This window comes from Telmatherina bonti, assembly GCF_933228915.1.
Source record: "Telmatherina bonti genome assembly, chromosome: 5".
Classification (NCBI taxonomy): domain Eukaryota; kingdom Metazoa; phylum Chordata; class Actinopteri; order Atheriniformes; family Telmatherinidae; genus Telmatherina; species Telmatherina bonti.
Genome location: NC_136623.1, coordinates 26669297 through 26687035, shown reverse-complemented (window position 1 = coordinate 26687035; position 17739 = coordinate 26669297). Strand labels below are relative to the sequence as shown.

General features: G+C 39.0%; 1 protein-coding gene across 1 annotated transcript; it reads left to right on the top strand.

Annotated features, from left to right (window-relative positions):
- Positions 1-3840: 3840 nt before the first annotated feature.
- irx4a (iroquois homeobox 4a) lies at positions 3841-9552 on the top strand (the record flags this gene model as incomplete). The annotated part of the gene is made up of 5 exons (XM_079241004.1): positions 3841-3885; positions 4685-4936; positions 5881-5987; positions 7864-8174; positions 8846-9552. The coding sequence occupies 5 exons, from the start codon at positions 3841-3843 to the stop codon at positions 9550-9552; spliced, it is 1422 nt and encodes a 473-aa protein (XP_079097130.1).
- Positions 9553-17739: the final 8187 nt, after the last annotated feature.

The following is a 17739-nucleotide window of genomic DNA, read 5'->3' as shown; positions in this document are numbered from 1 at the left end:
ATATATATATATATATATATAAACAAAGTGCAGTTATGAACTTCTGATATTGAAGTTATAGGATCATTCTTTTAAGCTTTTAAACCTAACAACTTCATTATTCCCACCTCTTGATTTGATGACTCAAGATAAGCTTTAGATAGGCTATCTGTGCCTAAAGCAAGCGCTGACAAGATCCAACACACTAGTGTTCAGTACACGCAATATTTGCCACCAGTGGCAGTGTTTTAGGAACAGAATTGGCTTTTCCTACATGGCAGGCTTTAGCAAAAGTCTTCAATGTATACTTAACAAACCTTGTTGAACAAGTCCACGTCAAAATGCAACTATAAACTTATTGTGATTACACAGGACTGAGTACTTTCCTCTGGTGAATGTTATGCTTTGCATGTAAGCCTGAGCAGCATCCTGTCATCTTTGTTGTCAACTTCTCTTTAGAAGGAAAGTAAACTCTGTAAGATCTATAAAACTAATACTAAATACAGCATCCAAATGCAATAATGTGCTTACCTTGATTGTCTTCCACATATGATCAGTTACTGTTTATAGTATGTCAAGAGAAAAGAAATTCATTGAAACATGACAAAAAATAAAAAATAGGGATCCATGTAAAAGCTGTTAAAGCAAACTCAGCTGGAAGATGACATAATCAATAAAGCAACAATTTTAAAATTTAATTGAAACTTTGGAAAATTGGAAATTCTGAAATTCAGTGCAGGTATTTTTAAACATAATGTTCAATAATACAGTAATATTTGTTTCAGCATTGTCATTTATATATACACATCTTTCTTACTTTCCACATTTCATTATTTTATTTTCTCTTTATATTTCCCTCTTTATTTTCTTCATCTTGCATGTGGTATTTCTTTCAGTCCATCATGTGGAATTCAGAAACTTATCAAATTATACATTAGCATGTAGCTACACTGGAGAAGTTGGAATAGAGTCAGCAACTTTTATTTTGCAAGACTATCGTGCTTCCAGAGCTACCAGCGAATGCTTCAATTCTAAACTACAGGATAAATGCCTTTAGGAGCTGAACAAGATTTTGTCACTTTAAAACTGAATGCAGCTGCAGAGGACACACCCACAGAAGTCTTTCATGGAAGTCCACGTCAGTGACTGTTATGAAAGGCAGAGGTTGGTGACCTTTACTTTATATGACTTTAAATTTATCTTAACAAAACGTTTAATCAAATCTCTTTTTATTCCATTTGTTTTTCTTTAGGCTAACACATAAACAGACACACACACACACGCGCGCGCATATATATATATATATACACACGCATGTCACGCAGACCCCTTCTTGTGGCCCATTAATCAACAACACATTATTAGGGAAGTGACACCTCCATGATTACGATGTTCCAGGGGAACTTTGTAATGAGAGTTCCCTTGGAAAGGCAAGGCAAATTTTGCAGAATTTACTTGAAAGTGTAGCTCATCAGCTGTCATTCAGAGTTCTCCAGTCATAGACATGAATCCTAAGTTTGAAGTCATGTGCATTTAAATTTATGACTTAAAACTGATACAGTGATATACTTACCAATGTTCAGAACATGCCATACACAGGGAGTGGACTTGATTCACAGTATAATACCTGTGAATGAGTTGATTTATGTGGCTCATTGAATATGATGGATGGTTCTACATTACATCATTGCTCGGCACATATCTATCCTAATCTAAACAGTAAAACCATCTAGAAGTTGCTCATTCATCTAAATTATTAGTAAATTGTGAAATCATCAATTTAATATCAGGTTTTCATCTATAAAGGAAATGGACCAGAGAACACAGCCAGGCCATCCCAAAAAAAAAAAAAGATTCCATCGCTTCTTAAACTTTAAAGGGAAACATTACAACGCCATCACATCTGGCCAATAAGCGGTGAAAAAAACAACGAAAAAGAAAGGCAGACTTCTCTTTTAATCTTTAAACGCTAAACAAGCATGAACTCCTGCCGTCGCCTTCATTTTCCGTCTAAAAGCATACAGTAGTGCACCTGAATAATTTATTCCAGGCGCCTGATAACACTGGATAACGCAGCGGATAATGAATAGTATGCAGGGGTTGGAGTTGGGTGGAGGGAGTTTTACCCATGTCCACATAAACCTTGGCTTTGGGTTTTATACCTCCACATTACAATGCAAGCCCATATTGGAGTGGGAGCGCGCGCGTCTCAGGTGCGCTGCATGGCCAAAGTGTCAACACTTTCTCTTTCAGCTTCATCCACTGGCTGTGAAGTTTAAGATAAATTGGGTCCTGCCCTGTCTTAATGCACTGCATGTCACATTAACCTCAATGATTTCTTCCTTACTCTTTTTTAAGTCTAAATTAATAAGACAAAAAGGAGATGTGTGTTGGTGGTGAGCGAATGTATGCTTGAGCGCTTCAGACGGGTTGTTAAGGTGGCATTAGAGTTAATGCAAATTAAAAAGGGCTGGCTGATCCCTTTTGACCCCCCCCGTTCGCAGCGTTAATGCGGCCATTTGCTTGGAGGTATTCACCCCCAATAATTCAATTTGTCAAAATGAATGAGAGAACAGACAATTTATATAGCCGCCCTCCCACAGCGCCCCCACGGCCTTAGAAAAATAAAAGAGAGATGAGGGAATGGGGAAAAAAAGCAAGACAAAAGTTACTTAACCAAAGCGTAAGCATCGCCATCTTTACAGCTCTTTATTGCCACTTTCATCTGTAAATGAAAGCGAGCAATTATTGCAAGGTGCCGGTATAATATTATTATGTTGGCCCCGGTCCCCTAGATAGTCATCAATCACTCTCAATCGACCTGTCACCGGCAGGCAGAGATCCAGCTGGAGAGAAGAGCAGAAGGAGGAGGGAGAGGGAGAAAGGGGGAGGAGGAGTACATCATCATTAATTTTAGGAGTGACCCCTGGGGCTATCCACATGTCTCAACCCGGGATTCTCCAAGCAAGGCAGCGTCGGCACGGTGGCGAGAGCCAGTTGAGGAGGATTGGTTTTACCAGTTACCTGATCAAAAACACGAGTGAAAGAGTAATAGATAGATAGATAGATAGATAGATAGATACTAATATATTCGCTGAATTCTGTCAAGTTTTGGGGGGTTTTTTTCTGCACGGTATATAAATTATATCCTCTAATTAATTAAAAATCAATTAACCTCCTACGTGATTAGCGTCAGTGCAGGAGAATGATAGGGAAACGCTTAATTAGGCCTAATGCATTTAAATTGATACATGCGTTTGCACGTTCAAGACACTGATTAGCCTAATTGATTGATAAGGAGCACAGCTTTCTTCTCTTTTCCTCTTTTCAAAACGTTGCATTTATTGATATTTCCATCTGTATTTTTTGTCGTCATCCTGAGAAGAAAATGCATATGAAAGTTACAGTCTGGTCATTTTGAGAGTGGGAAACTTCTGACGTCAGAGTCGCCGCCGTTTAAAACAACCTGCCTCTGCTGCTGACGTCTTTTATACTACTTTTTTATAAGGTAAAAATATGTACCTGACAACAAAGTGATTATTTCGGGCAAAGAAACTCCTGTTACTTTAATTAATTTATTAATTTCTGATACCCTTTTTGCATTTTGATAAGGGGAGTTCTTAGATATTTTTTTTCTTTTATTCCTTCTTCGTTTTTTTTTTAAATTGGGCTAGTGTTTTCTAAGTTGAAAAGCGTTGGAGAGGGGGCATTTTACACAAATTAAACATGCTCCTCTGCTTCGCCCTATAAGCATCCAAGGAGCCTGTGCTTACCAATCAATTGGTACAGTCAAACAGAGACGCAGCCGAGTGGAGACCTTCAGTCTCGCTTTATTTCTGGATATTGGGGGACCTCTCTACCATGTCATATCCACAATTTGGATATCCATATTCGTCTGCTCCACAAGTAAGTTCACGTTATTGCATTTTTGAGAGGACGAGTGGAGATTTTTTGTATGTTGCCGCGATTGATTGTTCTATCGACTTCAGCCTGATCCTTTTACGCACTTCAGTCGAAATTCGGGAAGACTTCTAACAGCTATCGGAAAGGTATTGCGTTGCGCACTGATACCTGTGTGCCTTCTCCTAGAGAGGGGGGAAAGGTAAAACGAGGGTAACTAGAAACCTCTAAGACCCCCGACCTCTCGTTCACTGATTTCTGTAAGATAATAGCGGCTCTGTAATGTCAGCCATATGTTTATCTGCTCTGGAAAACACATGCCAACTTGTTCGGCACGCGCCGCGTGTGTTTTGCGGCGCAACCCAGCTGTTTTGTTTTTGGCTTTGAGCCATAATAAAACCATTTGGGTATTACTATGGGTATTATGGAATAGTATTCGGGAAAACATGAGTTATCTGTAAAGTCACGTGCTTTATTCTCCTTTCAGTTTTACGCACATGTTATTAAATCGTTTTAGTATTGACTATATTCAATTAAACATGATGACAGTAGAATAAAGACTGTATTGCTTTATTCATTTAATGAAGTGGAATCATTTACTGTCAGTTAGCTATTAAATAAATATGAAAAAAGTGAGACAAGCTGAAAGTTGAAATCGCCTATATTTCATTTTTTTTTATTTTTTTATTTTCTATCTAAAACTTTAAAGTAACTTTGGGACAAGTTATTACAGGTATTGACATTCGATTTGAACTCGGCATAAGAAAATGAAGAACTTATGCATCTACCCTTGGTTTCCTCCCAGTTCCTGATGACAACCAACTCTTTGACCACTTGCTGCGAGTCCACGGGCAGATCCATAGCCGACTCCGGGGTAGCGGCATCGGGACAGACACCGGTCTACTGTCCCGTGTATGAGAGCCGGCTGCTGGCCACAGCGAGGCATGAACTGAGCTCAGCCGCCGCGCTGGGGGTATACGGAAGCCCCTACACCGGTGGTCAAGGCTATGGGAATTACGTTACATACGGCACGGACGCGTCGGCTTTCTACTCGCTGGTAAGCCCTTCTCTGACTCCTCTTGGCATTGATTGATGCAGGCGCAGGATGCTGAGGCTTACAGCAGGCGACCAGCTCCTCTTTTAATGCCTTGCGTCTCAAAATGCCAACCATTTACTGCGTGTGAGTTTGTTTTTCCAATATCATCCTTTAAACCAAGTTTTACTAACCTAAATTGAAAACGTTACTTTTCAGCAAAATGCTTTGTCACCATCATTAGCTGGTCATTTTATTTTGAGATGTTAGTTTTATGAGACAAGGGAGAGAAAAAAAAAACTTCAGTTGTTTGTTAGGATAAAAAATTAGCATGGAGAATACTTTAAATGTAAAGTGTTACACATGGTCAGAACATAGTTTTCCTTTTTTCCTTTAAATAGAATTCAGCAGAAATGTGTGTAATGCAGCAATGCATGGGCCTAAAGTTCAACACTTCCCATTGTGTGCATGTTGTTGTGTTTAATGTTAAATTAAGAATTTGCTTTGCTGGTTCAACTTTGCTTTGGAAACAGTTTAAAACACGTTTTTGATTATTAATTAAATTGCTTTACAGTAGAAAAAAATAGAAAATAAGCGTTTTTTTAATGCAACAGATCCTCTTGAAATTTGCACTTTTACTTGCTATCTAAAAAATAATTTATATATAAGTTTTCATTTTTTTTAATTATCTTTTGTCATTCCAACTACATGAAAAGAACATGCCTGTTAATGTATCACTCTCCACAGAGAATTAATTACTTTTAACTGTGTAATGTTTCATAAGCAAATTATTTTCCTTTAGGTTTTTCTGTTACAGTCAGTTACATCGATATTATCCTTAGATTACAACCCCCAATTTTTTTTTTAGTATGTCACTGATGTTATTGTTGGTGAAAGACTTGATACGCTTAAAGTGCTTTTTGATTAGTATCACCCTTTCAAACGCTTGTCTTCACGTATGATTGCAGGGGACATTTGATACAAAAGATGCCACAGCTTCAGCACATGCGGGAATAACTCAGGCAACTGCCTATTACCCTTATGATCCTACCTTGGGACAATATCAGTATGACAGGTATGTTGTTTGAATGAAAACTTTCATTATGTTAAGTATCTTGATAATCAGGCCTCTTGATGTGAAAAACTCAGTACAGGTAACAAAATGAAAGCGCATCATGTGTCCCTTTAGTTCCACGAGGCCTGATATTGAGCCATGTAACCCACAATCAGAAAGGACTGCAAGCTTGTGATAAGTATTTCAGGCTATCCAACACAGGATGTGACTCAAATTTAGGCAAAAGGTAACGCTTGTGGAATTACATTAGAGCACAAGGCGAGTTTTTGAGCACCAAATCAATCATTTCTAAGAGGCCAAAGCTGTTCTCATCAAGCCTTGCAACACTGCAGGGTGATCACCTTCGTCTCACACCACATTGCTTCTCTGATCAGCAGAATTGCTTCAGAAGACCCGTGCCCCTTTCATCAAAACATGAGGCCTCTTCACTGCTGTGAAAAGCATGACTGCCATATGAAAGGTCTTCCCAATAATCAGATAACATGCAAATTAAGTTTGTGAGAAGGTTAAAATAAAGGGTGTCAATGGTGTCTCACTTTTCATTCACTTTTAATGGAAGCATCAACTTTAAAAAGGCTGGCACCAACAGCTCCATGTGATGGAAAACATCTGCTTTTTGCAGCTCTTGATTGTGCTTTATGTCAAACGGACAAAGTTTTGAGATGAAATTGGAATACATAAACTTGTGCAATAGCTTTTTTTTTATAATAATTGTTTCAACTACAATATAAAACCTATTAAATTAATGTTAAATCACCAATATCAGTAAGTCTACAAACAGGCAAGAGCCAAAAACCCAAGTTGTGGCAGTTGCATAAACAAGCAGGCCTACAGGAGCACCACACTGCCAACACTCGCCTTTTACCTGAGGGCTCATCGTTACACTCAATAAAGCAATTCTACAGTCTATTTTATCTGTAAGAGAACAACACAGGGTAAGGAAAGGTGAGCACTGCTCCCCTTCTGATTCCCCTAGCTGTGTTTGACCTGCACTAAGCTATACAGAGCAATAAGGGCCTCATAAAAGACTCCCCTGAGAGGACTTTTACAGCTCACTGCTGACTGAAAATCAACACCATGCATTTTAAATGTAGGTTATGGTTGGTATCTGTGGGACAGGCATAAGTAGGGAAAAGACCCTGTGCTGCTATAAGAACGGTTTAAGAGGATATATAATGAAGAATGTAAAAAAGTAATTAGAATGTACCATATTTTACTCTTCAAATTATCACTGATAGAATAAGCTTAATGTTTCTGAATTATACTATAGCACATCAACTTTGGATAGACACAAAGAGGATGTAGGTTATTAGAATTTAAAGAAATGTGTGCGAGAACGTTTTTTTTTGCCATCTTCCCCATCAGTTTTTTAAAGTGTTGCAAACTTTACATGATTCAAGTCAATCCTGTGTTTCTGTCTGTTTATGTGAAGTTGTATCAGCACATCTTTCATGTTTTTATATCTTACAAACCAATGCATAGTACCCACTGTATCTTGTGCCAGTCAGAGCAAAAGCTTCCCTATATTTACCTGTCAGTGCACTTTCCAAATTGTCAAAAATATATTACATAATCATCTGTTGTCCAAAAAAAAAAAAATAAATTAAAAAAAAAAAAAAAAAAATATATATATATATATATATATATATATATATATATATATATATATATATATATAAATATATATTAGTGCAACTCTAAATCTTATTAAACATGTAACACATCAGTTTAGGAGAATTTCAGAAACAGATGGCTCCGTCATGGTCCTTAAAAAACAAACTTCTGGGGCGTTGCATTTGAAATTTTCATTGAACAAGCACATGGAACCACATTTACTCCATCATTATCATTTTGCCTGTGTTTCTCTCATTACCAGATATGGCTCAATGGATGGTGGAACAAGGCGAAAGAATGCCACCCGGGAGACAACTAGCACCCTGAAGGCATGGCTGCAAGAACACAGGAAGAACCCGTACCCGACAAAAGGGGAGAAGATCATGCTGGCCATCATCACCAAAATGACCCTGACACAGGTCTCCACCTGGTTTGCCAACGCCAGGAGGAGGCTTAAAAAGGAGAACAAGATGACATGGCCACCCAGGAACAAGGGTTCAGAAGAGAAAAGATATGATGATGATGAGGATGGGTCTCAGGAAGAGCAGATAAAAAGTGAAAATAATGATGATGGTTAGTGTCAAAACTCATTAATACTGAGCAGAAATAAATTTTTAAAAAGATGAAAATACTTTAAAGTGAATCATATTCTTGTATCTGAATAGATAACTATACCTTGACTTGTATTGATAAGAATTATAACAATCACAAGTGCAGCTAAGAGATAAATGATCAGCAACACTCTCCAGTATGAGTTTATTTCTTTTTTTCTTTTTCTTTTTTAACACTCTTGTACCCCCTGTGATGCTGAAATTCATTTCTGCTGAAAGCTCTTGAATCCAAAAGCTTTATCAGTGTTAGAAATTCTCCACAACATAATTACTCTAGTATTTTAATGTGTCTTATCAGACCTATATACAATAAAACAAACACATAAATGTCTGTCTGAGGTGGAAAGAAAGAAAGAAAGTAAAAAGGGGAAAAGGAAGAAAAAGTATGTTGTACAAGCCTTCTATCGATCAGTTTGAAAACATACTGCAGGTCACATCACACAGAGAGAAAATGTTGTTTTCTCAGTAATAAAGCAAAGTTTTGCCAAATGATTTGAGTTTACATTTCTTATATGTATGTCTAAAATTTGATCAGGGATTTCGGTGCAAGATGCCAGTGCACCTGCTGTGTGATACTATTTATTCTCGTGACATGACGGTCGCCTCTTCTTGTTTTTTTTCTTGGTTTCCCAGAGACCAGAAGTCGGACTGATAAGGATCTGCAGCTGAGCGACCTGGATGATTTCGACACGCTTGAGTCTGAAAACTCAGAGTGTGAGCTGAAGCACAGATACCACATGAACACACACATGTCAACGACGACAACCGACTGCCCTGCTGACCACCTCATCAAGAACGCGTCTCTGAAAATCTCCCTTGAGCAGGACTTGAGCAAAAATTGTCTCAAAACAAACCCGGAAGACTTCCAAGCGGACAGCAGACAGCAGGCAAAGCTGTGTTATAATCAGCAGCAGCAGCAGCAGCAGCAGCAAGGGAACCAGATATTAGACGGCAAACCTCGGATCTGGTCTCTGGCGCAGACCGCCACGTCACTAAACCAGACTGAATATCCGTCCTGTATGCTGAGGTGCCAGGCGCCGCCATCCTCCCTCAGTCCGTCACCTGCCGCTACCTCACCAGTGACCGGCCTGGACAACCGACAGGACTCCCCGGTCACTACGCTGAGAAATTGGGTGGACGGGGTTTTCCACGACCCTTTGTTCAGGCACAGCACTTTGAGCCAGGCTTTGACCAACACCACCGTCTCTTGGACCTCGAACACCAAAGGCTCCGTTCTGGAGGCTGAGAGGAGCGCGGCGGCATTGCAGCAGCATCACGACCCCCCCAAAGATACTTCCATGAGTTTCCCAAAAACTATCAACAAACTTTTCTGCTCTTAAAACAACCAAAACGACCCTTTACTGCAAAACGAGACTTTTTTTGGGGGGGTGACTGAAAGCTGTGTGGAAAAGCTTATTGCGTCTCCATGAATCCCTTATTTCATGTCAAATCAGCCATTTATTGTTACATTGGAGTTACAGAAGTGATAAAAAATAAAAAAAAATCAGGATCAGTTTATTTTATTTCAACCCGCGCACAAAACTAATCAAAATGTATAAGTGACAGTTTACAACTTGGAAGAAAAGTAGGCCTAAGGTTGACAAGATTTGTTTGTTTTCTTTCCTATGCGCATGCAAATGTAATTAAATATTATTTAAGTCTCAGCAGATGCTTATCACTGTTTAAAAAAAAAGGAAAAAAAGTCTCACAGTGCACTGCTCTCTGATGAAGTGGATGAGAGCGTTTAAACTTTGTTCACTGAAAATAAAAAGCAGTCCATTTCTGAAGAGCGTTTGTCATGTGGGCTTAATGGTGAGAGATGCTGTCCAAGGTCCTGAAGTCCATTTTCATTAAAAGGCAAAACAAATATTAGATTTCTTTATAATAATGAAATATAATGCATGTAGGCAACATCGCTCGGAATATGTAATTTTTAAAAATGCATTTAGTTGGTAAAGATGTGTTTCTTAGCCACTTGAATAGGTGTGATAGTCCAACTTCCATCGTTTTACATAGTTTTTGCCCCCCTACCTCCCCTCCACACTCACACACACACACACACGCACACCTTTCCCGAAAACGTTCACAGTCTTTAGTGACAGCAAGAAAAAAAAGAAGCGGCTCAAACTCCATGACAGAACAATATCAGTATCTAAGATCTGCCTCATTAATTCCTTCTAAACAGTCTGTAATTGGGATGTTCGCAGTCATATTTCATGTCAGGGTATTGATTTCCCCTCTCCGCTCTGATAATATTATCGAAATATCTCAACATCGCCCACGATGCAGCTGTCAAAAGGGTAAGTTATTCAGTGTACGTCTATTAACGGGTTCAAAATAGGAGGCCCTCTGAAATCATTTGAAGTGAAGAGTTTTCGTTTTGACACTAACCCCTCAATTTCCTGGAGACGGGGGGGGGGGGGCATAGAAAACAGTCTGAACGCTGATTACTCCCCCTGAAAAAGTGAAAGGGCTTTACGTGAGAGGCACTCGCGTCTTCTAAAAGTGAAAAGGGCAAAGGAACTGGAATTAGTTGTTGTAGATAAAAGGGCAAAAAAGAAAGGAGTCAAGGGTACTTGACAGTAATGGCGAAAGTGGAGCTCTCGGGGGACTCTGTCCTGTGAGAGGGGGGAAGAGAGCAAGGGAGGGGGCTTCAGTGATAAATTTTAATAGGAAAAAAACCCACCAACGACTGAGACCCCTCCTTTACCTTTTTAAAGAAAGTGGACAAAGGGGGTTTCCTATATATCTAAGGTATGTTTGTTTGTATTTGTTTTCGCAGGTAGGAAAACCTTGCCTGCAGCGTTACGAGAAGCAAAGTTGTCCTGAGAGCTAAATAAAAACGAGCAAAAGGCACAAATGTTGTCAGGAGGACATCTGGAAGCACTGTTTTTTTTTTTTTGTTGTTTTTTGTTTTTTTCACCTCATGGAGGCGTTTAGTCTGCACAGGAAATTGTGCTTCCAGTTTTTAGCCACTCACAAAGAATCAGCATATAGTTTAAGTCCCTGCAGATAAGATAGCACGAAGACAGATTATATTAGACCTCTGGACCAAGTGGCTTTTTTATTTGCGAGAAAGAGACACGAGGTAGGATAGAGAAGATAGGAAGAAGGAGGGGGCGAACAGAGACGTAGTGTGTAGAAGGGTAGCCGGCTATAACTAAATCATTCAGCCATGGCAAATACGAACGCACAGAGGGAGCGAGATGGTAAATTAACAGGGGCTTTTTACATAGAGGCCAAATAAAACTGTAATCAGCGACGCGTTACTTTTCATTAAGCGGGTTTGACAGCAGCATATTCAGCCACTCCGGCACAGAAAAGCAGGGCCCGGGCTGAAATGAACTGCTCTCAAACCCAGAGTCATAAGATAATTCCTTAAGCTCCATTAACAACTCTTAGCCGCAGGAAATGGGCTCCCCCTGAAAACATCTCCAAATCTAAAAGCTTTATCGACCTGGCAAACCTCAGCTGATGGCTTCTCTCTTTCTCCCTCTCTCTCTCTCTCCCTCTCCTTCTCTCTCTATCTTTCTGTCTTTCTCTTTTTTTTTTCCTTTCTACACCCCATCTTACCTCTCACTCTCTCTGCAACCCCCCCCCCCCCCCCTTTCCCTTTTTTCAACTTAAGGGGCAGAAACGTCCAACTGAAGTAATAGACTTTGACACAACACATTAAATGGGAAATGAGAAAAGGGAGAGGAAAGGGCACTCTTAAACGTCTTTTAAACGTTACCAATTAGAGGTTTAAAAGTTGAATAAGATGTAGGCCTTTGGCACATGCCTGGCTGATGGGACATTTAACTGATTCCCCACTTGGTAAAAGCAACATGGTGCTCTTGTGAGTAGTGGCTTACTAAGCTTGATCTCAAATCTCTAACGCATTTAGTTCAACATAACTATTAATGGTTTTTTGCAAATAATGTCAATAATTGGAACATTTTTGTACAATTTAGCTCCCTTTATTCCTTAAACAAGAATCTTCTCAAACATGTGTTACATTTATAGTAGCAGGCCCACAAATAGAAGGCCCAGAAACAGCGAACAATCAGCAGCATGGAGCTTCCCCAGAGAGAAAGCCACCCCAGGTCAGGTTAATACCACTGTGACCCTGAGCCATAAATATATTTACACATCATTACACATCAACGTATACACACTTAAACACTCTCTTGCCTCTCTCACGCACACAGAGAATCACTCTCAAACACACTGTCACACTCGCGTGCATCGGACGTTAATTGAATATTTAATCTATCCATTGACTAACATTAATATGGGGAGAATAGCAGTAATGTGATCCAAGCCAAAACAAAAATGTGAAGCATGATCACACACAAAAGGCAGTGAGGAGAAATGACACGCATATACACGGTATAGACATACTGCTCCTGTGACCTCTTCAACAATCAATGGAATAGCCTTTTATTTCAATTATAATAAAGCAAATTATTTTCTAAATGTCCTCCTTCTGCTACAGTAAACAAAACAACCTATAGATGTGCAGTCGTATAATTTCAAAAACATATTTTTATTAGGATTAGATTGCGTCTAAATGTCACTAGTTGTGAAGGCTTGACATGGCTGGTCCAGAAAATTAATATATTGACATAAAAGGAGTAAAGCGCAGTTTGTTTGTTTGGGTAATTTGAGTTTAGAAATAAATTTGTATCCAGCAAGTTCCAGTTTTGTGGTGAGTGACAGATCTAAATCCAAGGCTTTTTTATCTTGTCATCATTCATCTGCCACCAGGGTGGGGTGAAGAATATTTACCCCTGCTTTAAGGTCTGAAGTGCCTCCTGTTATTCTTTCCCCACCGCTTGGTGATACGGTCTGTGTGTGATCATGTGTATTTGTGGCCAGAGCCCTGCTGCCAAACAGGACATGTTCAGGATGCACCTTCAGGCCCCAGTGACTGGCCTTTATCAGCCTCTGGCTGCCATCACCTCCCTGCAGTCTTTCCACAGGTCAAGAGGTTTAAGCAGGAGGTGCATATTGCCTTTCATCATTTCAGTCATCTCAGACTGAATGTCTCTTTTTCAAATTCAAAATCATGAAAATGATGAAATAAACAAATACACGCTGTCCCTCTTTCTAATATGTTGTTTGGAGTAGAATGCAGCATGAAAATAAACTTGGGTAGAATATATACTATAGAATAAGCAAAATGAGCAGGGTGACTTGGTTAGTTTGCAATGCAGTTGTAGTCTGCACAATAGTCCTGGATTGTAATCTTAAACTCCTGAGGTCAGATAAAGGGTTAAGATGATCTAATCATGGGTCATCACAACACACTTCAACTGTGACAAGCTCAGTCAAGCTACCAGATAACCAAAGTTTTACAAGTTAGGAACTTAGTTCTTAAGTGCAAGTTTATTATAAGGCTGGGTCACAAGTTTAAGTTTCCTTGTATAAGACAAATAATTGTAATGCAATGAATGAAGCATCAGAAGAAGAATTAGACCTTAATATAACAATATTTTGGCCATTTTATGCAGATTAATGAAGAGATCTGAAGCTTGAGTCTTGCCTTAATCAGATGTTTACTGTCCAAAAGAGAATTTACTGCAAATGTGTAATTAACAATTCAATTAGCCACACATTATCAGGTAATAATCATGTAAAACTATACACTAATGTGTTGATTTAAGCAGTGATGCTGACTCAAAGCTCTAAGAGCTAGGCCAACTTGTCAGTCTAAAATAAATATATACCACAACAAATTATGGTCAAAATACATTAATAATGTAGCTCCTGTCAAATATATCTGAGGCTTTTACACCCGAGTAAGATCTAGCTGTAAATCCATAAAAATAGATAAAAAAAAATAAATAAATTGGACTGTTTTTCTCTCCATCTACAGTAACACTAACACCATGTAAAAGTAATTGCTAAAGGTCAAAAGAGACTGTGTTTTACCAAAACATTTGTGTTTATCATTCAGGGCAGATCAATACAATATTGTTGTTTTAAAGAACAAAAGCCAGGGGAGACTTAACACTGACCTTTGTTTCCATTTTCCATTGTGTTCAGGAGGTCCACCAAAACATACAAATGAGACCCTCAGGTTTGTCTGGGAAAAAAATGAAAGACTTTTTTTTTTTTTTTTTTTTTTTAAGGATAGGGTGGATGTATAACCGAGCACAGCTTGGGATATAAAAAAAGAGAAATCTGACAGATGTTTCACTGTGTGCAGCTTTAAATGTTGTGCAAAACTACAGAAAGGAGCAATATTTCATCAAATCCTAATATTTGTTAGGAATGTTTATACACCAGGAAAAGTGAGTAATGGTTACTAATTCCAGATTGTTCATAAAAAAATGGATTATTAATGAGGAAGTAGGTGCTTCCTGATTTATAAAAAGCATTTACCTGCCATGTTCAGTTCGCATAATGCTGAGTTTTAATATTGTTACTGTTGGGTTATCTCTGAAAACAGAAACCAGTTTACTTTCTAGCTGTTATCATAAATAACAAAAAATCTTAATAATTATCAGTTCATCCCTTCTGTTACCTTTGACAGACTGAAACAGGAGAAGGACAGAGTGGACACAAATCTGCTGAGGCGGTAAGTATGGAGGACTAAACAGGAAGTCAGACTCTTAAAAATGTGGGGCTCTCTTATTATGTTCAAATAAGAGAACTGAGATTAGAGAAAAAGACTAAACAGATCCAGAGATGTGAGATGCAGTTCCTTCCACTAGTGGGTTTTGTTTAGGTAACCCACATCGATACTTTTGGTTCATAGAATGGAGCATTTCATCTCTTTCTGTGGAAACAATTTAAGACAGGCCGGATTTGTTTGCAATTTATAAGGAGTAAAAGATAAAAACTTTTGGGTGGAGTACTTTAGTCCAGAAAGAAAAATGACTAAATATACTGCTAATGGGATTTAGGTACTGCATTAGAACTCATCATAAATAAAGCCACATGAACTCAGAGCTATCTTTGAAAACCATTTAATGTCAACACAGTCCATAGTCACTTCCAGGAATTAAAAGGGGTGCTATTATGGTATTTCAAGTTTTCTGAGCTTTCTACAGTGTTACAGTGTTGAATCCTTATCAGACATGTGAACGACACTGTTTTTTAATCACCTAAACGCATGTTTGACTTGAGTTCCAGCACTCTCTCCGTTCGGTTTCCATGGCGACGAAAAACGCGTCGTTTTAGAGAGTTTTTTCTACTTTGAAATCCTTGTGACATCCTGGGGGATAAGGTTCGGTGATTGGTTACCTTTTACTGGTTAACAAGGGCATGTACAAATACATCAGACGGGTGGAAAATGTCAGATAAAGTTATTTCCAATGATGGCTGGTGAGTTTACCAAAGAGAGACATCCTGCTGCATTCGTTGCTGTGGGTTGCTGTTTTCCACTTTGTTTTCAGGGTCTGATTCAGGTTCCAACATGTAGGGCTGTATGCTATGTGTTGACATTGTATTTTGTTTTTTTATTGAGTTTATATTAGCCTTATCCTTCTGTTTATGAGATGTTACAATGACGGTGAAAGCAGTTGCGGTGCGCGCTCCCGATGTAGTGCAGTGGCGGGAGGCGGGGCTTAATGCGGAAGAGTCTCAATCCACTCGTTTTGCCCGCAGACTGATCTGACAGCCTACGGAGAGGGTCGGTCCGAAGTAAATAAAGCGATTTGTGACAATAACTCGACCAGTCCTAGCCCTTCTGGTCTCAGAAATAAAAAGAAATTAGCCTGAAATGCACATAAAAGTTCCACTTTAATGTAAAAGTTCAGTTCTTCAAAAGAAATGTTGCAGGTAATTCTCAGCAGGAGTTCATTTAAATTTCACCGAAAGAAAGTGGATACATGTTTATGTTTCAGCTCTTTTTGTTGCCTGTTATGGCATGGTTGTGTGCCTGTGGTTATCTTCAGGTACCAAGTACTGGATAAGGTTCAATATATGCAGTGTACCCCAGCCCTGTTTCTGATTGGATGTTATCAGTTTAAACTGGCCAGTATATCTGATGCTATAGGATAGATAACTCAAAATGTGAGTATGTTACTGTTGGTGCAGAGGTGTATATTGAGACATATGCCACCATTAAGTTGCCATCTTTTATCTGTTCTCCCACTGGACAAGGCCAGATATTATTCTATATGCTTTACAAGAAATACAGATTTGTCTTTGATTAAAAACGTACGGCATGCCATGAGATGTTGAATCAGACAACCACCATGGAGAGCAGCTAACATTTATATTCTGCAAGAATTTACAGTTTAAAGGTGGGGTAGGTAATGTTGGGGAGCTTGCAAGATTTGAAAGTGGCACCCTCTCTTGGCTCCTCCCCTTCTGGTTTTGCTCCTTGCGTGATCCAAGGCTTTTTCTTATCGCCGCCAAGGAGGTTGTTTTTACTGGCGTTTCTCTGTTTGTGTTCAAGATAACTAAAAAAGTTATGGACAGATTTACAATTAAATTTTCAGGAGTTGTTGGAAATGTAAAAAGGAAGAACTGATTTAGTTTTGGTAGTGATTCGGATCACCGTTTGGATCCAGGAACTATTTAAAGGCTGTGGCGAAGGTTTGCGCTCTTGGAGTGCTTTTCTAGTTTGCAGCTTTTTCCACCAGCAATTTTCTCTTTCTAGGCTGTTTAGCAAGAGGAGGCAAATAAACCGAGTCGGGTCAGGGAAATCCTCCCTGCATTTTCTCAGCCATGTGTGCCTTCTGAGTTTCTTCTTCAGTACTTTGTATTTTAATCCTAACAAGCTATTCATATGTAGGGTGTAGTTATCAGATATGCGGTACAGGAGGGGAGCTGGGAGAAGAAACCTACAAAATATGGGAAATGAACAACTTTGTTCAGCTCGAACGTTTTGATTGGTCAGAGTTTTTATAGATTTACAGTAAACTGAGGGTCTAACTATATTTCTTATTGTTCATGATTACAACATTTATAGACTATTATCAGGAGTAGGAACCACTTCACCCAAATAAAAAAATGTCTCTGAGCAATATTACCTACCACAGCTTTAAGTATTTCCAAATAATTCATTTAAAATTCTGGTTTTGTTGATTTGAATGAAGGGATTAAAGAGACAAAGGCCTATTGAAATTCAAGCCTCTGCTATTTCTTCTCTCACATGATTTGCCTTTTTCGGGGCCTGAACATGCCCCAAAACTCCCCACGAGAATGTGAAAATTTACGTACTGAACTAGAGCACCACCTACTTTCGGAGCCCCGCCGCTGCAATAAAATTCACACATGTTCGACATGACAAACAAAAAAATTTGTCCTTACATTGTGGTGAAAAGTCAACGGAAAGGCGGCCAATTTAGGTCAAATTCGCCACTTTGGCTTTTTACTCATTTTGCATTTGAATGGAAGGTGAGTAAAAATGGTTTTAACTAATTGACACCAAAATTGGTCAGGATGCTCAGGAGGCATGTGTGATTAATACTTATGCTAAACGCTGACAGAATTTAGGGCGTGTAGGAGAGGCGAGACCGATATGTCAATAATTGGATGACAAATTAGCCACCCCCCCTTGTGACCAGAAGTATTGTTTTTAACTCAGA